Here is an 11,609-nt window from a genome sequence, read left to right as displayed (position 1 = left end):
TTCAATTCCAATGATGAGCAAATTTTGCTAAGTAGACAGAATTGTTGCAAATGATGTGTAATCTCTGTTGTTTGATATGTAAATAGCATTATGAATCAATGCATATAAAGGACAGAACATATAGTGATTTGACTTCACAATATCCTTTACTTTCACCATGCATAACCTAGTAGCCGAGTAGACTTTCAATTGAAAATCTGTTGTGCATCTTGAGTCGATTACATGATTGTGAGATAATGTAAGAAACTCTGCCATTACTCGGGGTTGTTGAAAAGCGGCTGTATGTCCGAACTAGCTATCGAGATTAACTTAAGGCTTGAAATGAAATGAAACTTTACATAATTTCCATTACTTAGGCTGATTTTATTTGCCTTGATTATTATTGCAGAAGAGCTCATGTAAGCCCCTGCACTATCGTGTCAATAAAGCGTTCTTTATGTGTAATGAATTATGCGAAGAATAATAATCTAAAGGAAAATTATGTGTCATTTTTGCAATAACCATGCTTACAACCACTTGGTACTCGAAATAACGTTTGTAATGTAATGCAGGTTACAGACAGTTGCCTCAAACAGTAATCAGTGCAGCTATTACTATTACAGGTAAGTACATTAGAAAGCCTTAAGCAATACAGAATCATCATTTGTATTAGTTCTCGTCATCTGCAGCTCTTGTTCAGTATTGTGTTATGCTCTTGGCTGTTCAGAACTTTTCATTGAAGGGCCACTGTGGGTGATCCTTGCTCCTAGAACGACAAAGAAGGGTTAGAATATCTTAAATGACAATGAAGTATACAAAGCAATGAGGTTAATACGCTGCCCTTCCAACATATAATGTTCTAAACTATTCTATTCTTGAAAAGGCCGATTTGACCGAAAGCATAGATGTCTCAAAGTTAGATAAGATATACATAAGTTGCTGCAATTAGCTATAGATGATCAAGGAATAGCGTAAACGAACCATGAAGAATATATATATAGCTTGACAGTCAGCTAGCCCTCTAATGTACAGCTACCCCCTTTTAAACCGTTATTGGATTAATGATTCAAGTGGCAATCTATCATGAAAGAAAGAGAAAAATGCCGATGAACCCTTAACAACTAACTCACTGATTATCATTAACTAATCGTTAACTTACCACTCCCACTTGTAAACTCGCCCGTCCCGGTTCAGGTTATTGATGGTCTCCACGTCACCAGCGCTCAACTCGAAGTCAAAGATCTGATGCATGGGAAAACAACATACAGACATTTATTTCCAACATACATACATACATAAACTAGAATGATGCAGATAGGTGGTTATAGCTCCTCTGATACACTTTGGCTACTTTTGCATCTATTCCAAAGTAACATCTAGTCAAACATATGCATGGCACTGTATTAAGAATTTTATGCATATCTAAATGTGAAAGATCATTTTCTCCTGAAGTGAAATGGTGAGATACATTCTGCTTGTGACATATGAACTTCATTAACGCACTGAACCATCCTAAAATATGTCTCAAATAAGACCGATCGCAAAAAGCAACATTTTCGTCCTTACACGTAGTGTACTAGCTATTGAACATAGAGGCCGTCGCATCTCGAAAGTTCCCAGTGAGCTTAACCATTAAATGGTGTGCAGAAGTCTAAACATAAGATTTAGGTTTGTATGTTTGAATCTTTGTTAATTCATGAGAATCTCAAATCGGCACACATGCTGCTTTTCATTGAGGCCATGAGGGAAGGGGTAAGGGCCAGGTTAAATATAAAAGAGATTCACAGTCATTTACGCCCAAATAACTCTATCAACATATATATCATTACATAAACATCGTATAACACATACTTGGTACAACATAAAACATATGGTAGAGCGAAAGTTGGTTCAGGTATCATCATCCAATGCATCACATGCTTAACATGTAATGATTTATGTTGATAGAGTTATTAGGACTCAAATGACTGTGTATCTCTGTTATATTGTATCTGACCCTTACCTCTTCCCTCATGACCTCAATGAAAAGCGGCCTGCGTGCCGATTTGAGCTTATCATGAATAAACAAAGGTTCAAACAAACAAACAAACAAACAAACCTTAGAGTCTCAAATCGGCACAAGGCATTTTTTTATTGAGATCATGACGTAAGGGTTAGATACAACAGAGATACACAATCACTTAAGTCCTAATAACTCTAACAACATATATATCATTACATATACATTGTACAACATACAACATGTGGTAGAGCGAAAGTTGGTTCAGGTATCATCATGTAATGCATATATGCTTGCCTAGCCTGGTCCCAGTCTCTAGGGTCGGCTTAGTGGTGTTTTACCGGGCCAGTCAGTTTCTGATGGCCTTTCTACCTCTGGCTGCCATCCTACTTCCGCTACACCCCACTTCCGCTGCCTTCCTACTTTTCCGCCGCCCCTAGAGTGCCAAGCTAATTAATCCAAGGCCGTAAACAACACCCCGAGCGGGCTAAGCTGTCTGGGCGGGTGAGGGTCACTCACAGTGCCGTAGAGATATCGGGGAGGCACCGAGGGTATGGATTCCAGGCTAATGCTTACCTGCGAGTTCTCGACCATCCTGGCGGCCCTGAGGCTCTTCGGGATGACGACCACGCCCCTCTGCACCTGCCAGCGCAGGCACACCTGGAACAGGTACACGTCGTGTTTATACATGATACTCTCGCGGCAGGTCACAAAGAGTTCGTTCATGTGTTCTGGCAACATGTTATGTAAAGATCTGTAGACTGTCAGAAGTTTGTGTGTTTTGTGGATACCCATAACATCCTTCCAACCAAGAAGCATGTGCATATGTGCAGTAGGGGTTTTTGGCTGGAGACCTAGAATTAGCTTACTTACTTTATTCTGCATTCTTTGCAACCTCTGAATATGTACCATACTGGCACCATCCCACACCGTGCTGGCATAAGTTAACGGACATGTATATATGTATATGTACTGGCCGACAGGGCCTTCCAAGGAAAATAAATGTTTACTACTACCACTACTATTGTAGATACATGCACTGTAGGTATTGCCGTTCAGTGGATTGTTCATTCCTTGACAAAGACTCTAGCAAACCAGTCGAAAATTTGGGTAAGTCCAATTTTTGTGTTGGCAATTACAGTTAAACCTTGATTCAAAATGACTTCTACCAACACATGACAGATGAACTTTCAAGTGAAGGTATTGCCGTTGTTACTTTTAGATGTGTAGATGTGTGTATGGGCTTTTGAGCTTGAAAAGTTGAAGCAAACAATAAATGAATATGGTACAGGTGGTCCCATATCCTTTTGAGGCCGTAGGGGCAATGCTATGTCAAGAGCACGGTATTATACAGATGAATATAGATAAATTAATGAATAAGTACAGGTAAGGTGATATTGTTTGCTTGCTTTTTTTATTAATCGTGTGATATCCGTCAGTAGCATACACCGTAATGTAACTAGAATTTTACAGACGGATTTTAACATGACAAAAAGTCTAAATGATGACTTTTTAATGCTGACATTGCTGGGACGAAAGGAATAAAAGCTTCTGGAATATGAATTAAAGTTTAGTTATGACTTACTATTGTGTTTTCAAGATTCAAATATGCGAATTAAGATGAGATCCAATACCTGCGCAACTGTCTTCCCGTGATTCTCGGCGATTTTCTTGAGTTCAGGGTCTTCCAACACAGCAAACCCGTGGTCAGCAATACCATTTCCACTGGATTGGCAAAGACAAAAAGTGGCCAAATGTGAGGAAAACTAGATGCTACAAGTCGTAACAAAAGCATTCGATGAAAAAAAGGACACTATGCAAGCCATACTTTTTGCTACATGTATGTGCAATCAGATTTAGAATATCTGAGGAATGTACAGGGCGTATGCCAGCGCAATAGACACCTTAATGGTTTAAGAAGGATGTTTCTTTGTCGACGTTAGTGGTCTAACTGAAGAATTGTTACAAGGGAGAAGAAAACAGACTTCATCGCTAGCACTAAGACAATATGAAGCGTACAAAAAAACAATAGGTACATCGTATAGAATTTGAACTAAGTCAAAGTCAAAGCAATTACGAATGCTTACATGACTCTAACAATTGCTCCTGATTGAAATGTATCAATTACATGTAACATGGGACGACAATATAAATGGCGAAAATGCATTTAGGAAAACTTGACTTGTATTACCCTGGAGCGCCCAGCGGACAATAAGCTGTCATCACAACTCCGTTCTCCTTGCAGAACTCCAACATTCGGTTGCACGTCAGATACGGATGACTCTCAATCTGTGGAAAAATGTCACAGGAAAATGTAGAAAACAAAAGCAAGCGATCCATTGTACTAAATCATCAAACAATTCAAACGATTACATAGAACTGCTCGGAATGAAGTTAAACAATGTTATGAATTGAGCAATAGTTTGCAAGGAATTATCAAATTATGCTGATATCTAAAGAGACTGCATTTTTGTAGCAAACCTATTTGATCTACAGCTGGTTTGATCCCCCCCCCCCCTCATTGGTCAAAACCTTCAAAGTAAACTAAAGGGACCCTATAAGGTAAAATTTCTGGACGGAGCTTACTTGATTGACAGCTCGTTTGATCCTCCCATTGGTCAGAACCTTCAAACTAAATTGATATGGCCTTATAAGGTAAAACTCTGGGCGGAGCTTACCTGATTGACAGCTGGTTTGATCTTCCCATTGGTCAGAACCTCCTCCATCTGTGAGATGTTGAAGTTGGACACACCAATGGCCTTCACCAGTCCTGCATCCAACAGATTCTCCATGGCCTGAAAAAAAAACATTTTCATAATCAGACTGGACAAGATACGAAAATGAAAAAGGAGTCTCTTTTATCTTTTTCCGTAAACCCCTTCCTACACAAACGTCTGGCGAAGTGTCTTTGCCAGGACGTTTATACATTTCCTTAACTGTACCGGTGTTGTGGTGATACTTACGATATTCTGCAAACGTCGGAATATTCTTTTTATCGCTATCACCTAAGACAAAACATTACCAATGTCAAGGTGGTACACTAACATTTTACAACGCCATGTACATCACACATAACAAAGCAAAAGCTAAACAGGTGCTGACATGATGTCAGAATAATACTGATAGATTGTAAAGTAGATCTATCATAGTGTTAGAATATCAGAGTGCGCTGACTAGCCTCCTTTTTTACGCCCCAAGTTGCAAAATGTAGACAATGTGTGTTATCACAAGAGTCTATAAGCCATCTAGGGTCAAGGAATTAAAAGCAAAATCACTTTGCCATAAAAGAAGTCGATGAATGTACCTTCCAGGTCTCCATGAAGTGGACATCGAAATGCTCCGCCTTGCCGTCTTCGTTGAGGGGCAGCAAGTTGTCTCCTCTCTAAAATGGATAAAAGTTCAAGTAAGGTAAAAAGGTACCGTAGCCTTTTTGGGGCCGTAGCTATAGGGGCAGTGGGTTGTTACTCACTGTGTCTAGGGCATGGTATTGGAAGGCGGAGCCCATCCCTCTCCTTCCACCGCCGTTTACCTCCCTAACCGAAGTCAGGTACCCATTTTGACACAGGGTGGAGTGAGGAAAGTCGTGTAAAGTGCCTTTCCCAAGGGCACAACGTCGGGGCGCATGTCTGGGGCAGCCCGGGTTCGAACTCGGCTCCCCTTGTTTGACAGTCGGGTGTTCTATCCATTACGCCACAAATTCTCTAATTATAAATAAAATGGATAAAAGTTCAAGTAAGCCATTAACCAAATTCAACAACTGAAGTTTGAACATAGAATTTTGGGACATTTCATAACTTTGGCTGTATTTGCACATAAAGACAAATGTATTCAAGCAATAAAACTGCTATTGCAAGCTTTATACAAAGTCGATCTTTATGATCAAACGCTGTACAAAGGGTAGGAAAACTTATCATTGAATTTCACTGTGATGCTTGTTTATGAAAAAGACCAATATTGAATGTGGTAAAGATATAAGGTTACAAAATTGAATGAAGACACAAACAAAGAACAAAATGAGCGTGGCAATTTCGATCGCCCCCTTTCCTCTGCTCTCCTAAAGCCCCCCCTCTCACTGGACCCGCGTCACGCTGGCGGCGTCGCTGTGACACACTGGCGGCGTCGCTGCGCCCTAAACTGGATTCGTGTTACCCTCGAATTTATAATGGGAATATCATTCAAAACGTACAAGTATGACCAAAAAGACAACAAAACACACAAAGCTTAAAATGATTCGCTTTTGTCGATGAAATTAGTTGAATGCTTTCTCAATATCGATCGGCCGCAGCGACGCCGCCAGCGTGCCGCGAGTCCAGTGAGAGGGGGCTTAAGAGAGGCATATCAGTACTTACAGCCCAAGGAATAGGGAGGTGCATGAGGTACAAGTCCAGGTACTTCAGCCCAAGGTCGTCAAGACTCTTCTGGCAGGCGGGCAGGACATCATCAGGGTGGTGCCTGGTGTTCCACAGCTGTGGGCATTGTGGTATAATCATTATCAGCACAACATATATATATATACAGCTCACACACACACATACACAAACACGCATACACACCCTCACACAAACACACTCATACACAAACAAACAAACACACATACACACTCATTCACGCGCACACAATGCAATGATACGATATAATGCCACGCACCTTGCTCACGACGAAGATTTCCTCCCTTGCCACCCCAGCGTCCATCTTCTCCTTGAGAGCGCGTCCGATTTCCTTCTCGTTCTGGTAGAGTTCGGCCGTGTCGATGTGGCGGTACCCCGCCTCCAGTGCCGCCTTAACCGCCTCATAACACTCGTTCTCTTTTGACTGTAAAGGGAAGAGGGAATTTAAGTGTAAGAATTATGCAAACTTGACATTGCGTTCTACACCAGGTCCCATCAACCTTCCAACCGTCCGGGTTTTGATTGTATAACGTGTGTCACTTTTAATTTTTTTGTCTTTAATCAGAATCATTGTGAGGAAAGGGAGTGTAGTATCAAAAATGCACTTTTCTTATTCATTTTGACCATACTATATCAAACAAATCCATGTCAGCCTATATATCTAACATCACACAGAGACGAGAAGAGGCCCAACGCATGTACTGCATTATATAGTAGTTTTAGAACCAATGTTTTAGATTAGTATTAGAAGGCCTATTAGTGTCATTATATGTTCATTAGTTTTGTATCTGTATGCCTGTACTTAGCCCGACAGGGCATGGATGTACAATAAAGGTCATTATTATTATTAGTAGTAGTTACCTGCCATGTCCCCAGCCCGACCTGAGGCATGGACGCTCCAGTCGACAGTTTCACCGCAGGACAGGTCATCTTTCCAGTCGTGCCTCGCTGTATATCTGTGGAAATTGAAGATAAATAACTTTATTGCAAGTTCATGCCCGAAGGCTAATTGCAGACAAACAAGTACATGGGAATACATGGGAATCAAAAATAGTTATCTAGACTACTGTCAAAGTTCTAAGTTTATAAAGATCACTCTAACCAACAGTAGTCGGAGATCTCCAACCCCGGTGATATTCTAGAAATCTCTTGCTTAATTCAAAATTGTGAATTTCCAGCTAATTCTGTCCGTGTATTTTCCTGCTCATGCAACTTCGGCTGACAAATCTGTAGTCCAATGCCCAGGCAGGTCCTCTGATGAAATATTACCCATATTTGGCCAACCTACTGCATTTTTTTCAGTCCGCCAAAGCGGTCTGATAAAAACTAAAAATCTCAGCAACCGAGTGAAAAATGAGCATGTAGTACAGTCACTGTGGTGTGTAAGGGTGTCAAAGTGCATGTTTGTCAAAGACAGTAGAGCAGGGTATTACGCAACGTTACTCTCCAAGCAGAGGTTAGGCTCTGGCTTATTCTGGACGTCGTTTTACGTGTTTTGTTGGACTTTCTATTTTTCCAGCTTTTCAATTGTGTCACAGCACTGGCGCACAAAGAAAATCTGACAAAAGAGAAAGTTCAACGAAACACCTAAAAGACGTCCAAAACAATTGGGAGCCTAGCCTCTGCTTGAAGAATAGGTAATACTGTCAATATACGTTTACGTTAACCTTTTTTGGCGACGCCTCAGGGGTGAGCCAAATTTCTACTATATTGTGTGCAGTTTGCAAGAATTCTAGGAATTGTACAGGAATGTGAAAGTCCATGGGACGATAACTCAAGAATGCCTGGATGTATTGTCTTCATATTTTGTAGGTGGGTAAGTCTGTGGGAGACTTTGTAATGATTGGATTTTGGGCCCCCTAGCGACTTTCTATGGTACTGCAGGGGAACTTTCACTTTTCAAATCTCGTCTTCTGAACATGCTATAGTCATGATTTTTTAGTGGTGGATAGCTCTTTGTTAGGAAAATATGTCCTGTAGATTTGGACCCCCAAGCGGCTTTTTTGGAACTGCAGGAGCTGATTTTGACTCAAACTTTGAAAGAGAATAACACAAGAAGGGGATGCCGGATCATCATAATTTTTGGTGTATAGATAGCTTAAGTGATGATTTACATAATCATATGCCAATTATGCAAATCAATATCTGATATGCATAATTAATGAGGACAGTTAATAAATCAGCTGAATTCTATTATAGGACTCTCAAACACATGACATATGTAACTGAGAAAGAGATAGATATCGATAGATTATGCAAATCAATTATGCAAATTGATACTTAATTTGCATAATTAATGATGAAATACTATAAATCCATAGTGGTAAAGATAGGGATTTCATTTTTGCACCATTTGGAAGTTAAGTAAATGTGGCCACTACTAGACACAAATCTTGCATAGAGGGCCTCATTTACATAATTTATGAGGAAATGGTACAATGTATTTTTTGTGAAAACAAGATTTTCATACATTGGACAACTTGTGTTATTTTGGTAGAGAAGGTGATCGACTGATATGATTTATGCGAGGTCCTTATTTGCATGTTGGCTAAAAACGAAAACATTAACAGACACCACCGTCGCCATGGCAACATTTTTTTATGTTGCCAATCTTGTTTCTCATTCTTTTTATTAATTTTCAAAATAACAAAGAAATATAAAGAACATGGCACATATACAAAATAAGTGAAACACATATGAAATCACAAAACTGATACATAAAACCGGGAAACAATAATATATGATCACAAATGTAATCAATTACATAATGACAAGAATGATTTATGTCGAAAGGACAGTATATATTCTTTCCCACTTTCCCATGTGTTTTTGAGTCTTATCCAGTCGTTTGGCAATAATGTTTTCTAATTGTTGAACATAAGAGACATAAGAAATAGAACCAGATAAATGTAACGTCTTAATGTACGTTAACTTTTCTAAGATACGCAAACAATGCGAACAGCGTGACTGGAATTTGCAGACGACCTTGGAAACAAAATGGCGGGGTTAAAAACAAGATTTAACCTCAGCGCAGCGAGTGGGAACGAACCATATCACCCGAAGACGAAGAAAGAGGCCCTGGACTTTTTATAGCTAAGTCTATGACATAGCAACACTCTAGATATAAGATATACATCTATCATGATCAGACTGACCCCGGGGTTGAGTCTAAGTATCTACCTACAGCCCCAAGCCCCCTTCAAACTTTAACTGACACAACGAGCGGACAACAACCTTATCAACGAAAGACGAAGAAAGAACTCAGAAGCCCTGGAGTTTAGCCTCTACCAGGCTCCGCGGATCGCTGGGAAAATAGCATAAATCGGCCAAGTAGAGTGAATAGTATGCAAGGGTAGTCCGGTATGCAAGGAAGGTCAATAGGCGACCTACGGGCTGCTGGAGTTAACTACAAAACATTTAAAAAGATTTAGCTAAGCCTAAGACATAGCACCGCGCGCAGATCTATACCACACCTTTCAGACGTACCTCCTGCGCCTCTGCAGTACTAGTCGAATCTTCTGTTGCTTAATTGAAGAGAGGAGAAATAAGCCAGAGCGTCTAGACAGTTCTGACCGTAATCCGTTTGCTTACTGGCAATAAACTAAGGTACACTGTGAAATTCTTATTCACGGTCACCTGTCGCATTGTGCTCCGAGACAGAAATAAGTCGTGACCGATCAGGCGTTCTGACCTGCGCGTGACCTCTCCACGACACCACAGGTAACCATATTTTATAATTACCTTTTCTGATCACTGTAACCCTTTTTTAGTCCTTGTCAACGTTACAACAGTATTAGAACTGTAGTGGGTTCTCAGTGCCACCATGTACAGTAGGGGTATCCTCAGATAGCAATAGATTTGAAAAGGTTAGATTTAACAGGTCTTTCAATATAATATAACCAGCTTCACGCAGTCCCTAAAATCTAGGTGAAAGGCCTAGGGCATTAGTTCAGGGTACTGTGTACTCTTGAGTACATACATGTACACTTGAAAACCATTCATAGTGACCAAACACTGTTACTACAAAAGCCATGCTTAGCGCACCATTGACATTCGTGCAAAGTCCATTTTGATACAGTCAACCATTATCAGACGTACTCTGAATGAATTGTTCAACATATTCTGGTTGTTACCTTTGCCAATAAGGTTATATTTTCGGTAGCGTTTGAATGTATGTGTGTATGTATATAGAAGACCGGCATAACTCGAGAAGGGCTGGATGGATTGTCTTGATATATAGGTCTTAATGAAACCTGGAATTGATTCGATTTTGGGCCCCTAGCGATTTTCCAAGGTACGGATCTTTCTGCTGTGATCTCGTATATTCTGGGCATGCTATATTCTAAAAGACGAACAGACAAATGCACAACTGATATGTACACAATCTGCTTCCTTATTGAATTCGGAAACCTACCCTTAAACCCGACCCTAAGAATAGAGACAAGAATAGCTCAGATAACTCAGCTTACTTTTAAGGAGATACAACAAGCGCAAGACATCTTATTATAAGTTTGTCTCACCTGAAGTTGACGTCGTGCCTGAGCTGTTGGAGGGACCTGCAACAAGAGAAAGAACTTATAAACGGAGAGGGTGAAAAACAATACCACACCTTCAGGGGATGTGGTATTGTTTTTAATTGCCTTAATTGAGATCACATGTCTTAATTGAAGTCACATGCCTTATTTATTCCCCTATTGTATCTCTGTTTCAATTGTTCCTTGTAGTAAAAAAGATGTATAAGAATGGGGTGTGAATATTTGTCTTAGATGTAACGTTAGTCTTCATATTTTTGTGAATTGGTCCCCTACGGGGCGAGAAAACACCGGTTTTACCAGTTTAAGCTGATTCGTGACCTTTTGATCTTTCTTATTCTATAGCTGACAGAGGGAGAGAGTACACGTGTGTGTGTCTATATGTGTGTATGTGTGTGTGTGTGTGTGTGTGTGTGTGTGTGTGTGTGTGTGTCGCGGTGTCCGTGTGTGTAAGTGCGCATGTGTGTGTGCTTGTGTGTGTGTGAGAGAGAGGGGGCCTAGATCTGTCTGACTGTCTGTTTTTCTGTAGGCAATTGCAATCGGTTTGTTCTCCGTTCCGCTTCGTGTTTCACCGTAAACGAATAAAGATGTTCGTACCGTGGGCTTCGCCTTTGCTGCCCGAGCAACCCATGGTTCACCTGTCCGCTAGTGGGGGTGACTGAGGATCAGTTCCTTAAGGAAAACACACAGAAGTCTAAAGTTACCTTTTGT

At 40.5% G+C, this 11,609-nt stretch overlaps 1 protein-coding gene across 1 annotated transcript; it reads right to left on the bottom strand.

The window, feature by feature from the left end:
* Nucleotides 1-339: 339 nt before the first annotated feature.
* Nucleotides 340-11,544, bottom strand: LOC136421348 (aldo-keto reductase family 1 member B1-like). The gene is made up of 12 exons (XM_066408580.1): nt 11,496-11,544; nt 10,887-10,922; nt 7,228-7,322; nt 6,626-6,790; nt 6,328-6,444; nt 5,283-5,360; nt 4,657-4,773; nt 4,170-4,267; nt 3,613-3,703; nt 2,555-2,638; nt 1,139-1,221; nt 340-745 (listed from the first exon to the last, which is right to left on the bottom strand). The coding sequence occupies exons 1-12, from the start codon at nt 11,527-11,529 to the stop codon at nt 703-705; spliced, it is 1,041 nt and encodes a 346-aa protein (XP_066264677.1). The 5' UTR covers nt 11,530-11,544; the 3' UTR covers nt 340-702.
* Nucleotides 11,545-11,609: the final 65 nt, after the last annotated feature.

Source organism: Branchiostoma lanceolatum, chromosome 16 (assembly GCF_035083965.1).
Source record: "Branchiostoma lanceolatum isolate klBraLanc5 chromosome 16, klBraLanc5.hap2, whole genome shotgun sequence".
Taxonomy (NCBI): domain Eukaryota; kingdom Metazoa; phylum Chordata; class Leptocardii; order Amphioxiformes; family Branchiostomatidae; genus Branchiostoma; species Branchiostoma lanceolatum.
This window is presented reverse-complemented; position numbering and strand designations above follow the sequence as displayed.

Bases quoted from the DNA above. Each gene is read 5' to 3' on its own strand.
- LOC136421348 (XM_066408580.1), bottom strand. From the start codon at position 11,529: ATGGGTTGCTCGGGCAGCAAAGGCGAAGCCCACG. The intron at 6,791-7,227 runs GTAACTACTACT...TTCCCTTTACAG, and splicing joins TCGGGCTGGGGACATGGCAG to TCAAAAGAGAACGAGTGTTA. The intron at 5,361-6,327 runs GTAAGTACTGAT...TATCCATTTTAG, and splicing joins ACCTCCCTATTCCTTGGGCT to AGAGGAGACAACTTGCTGCC.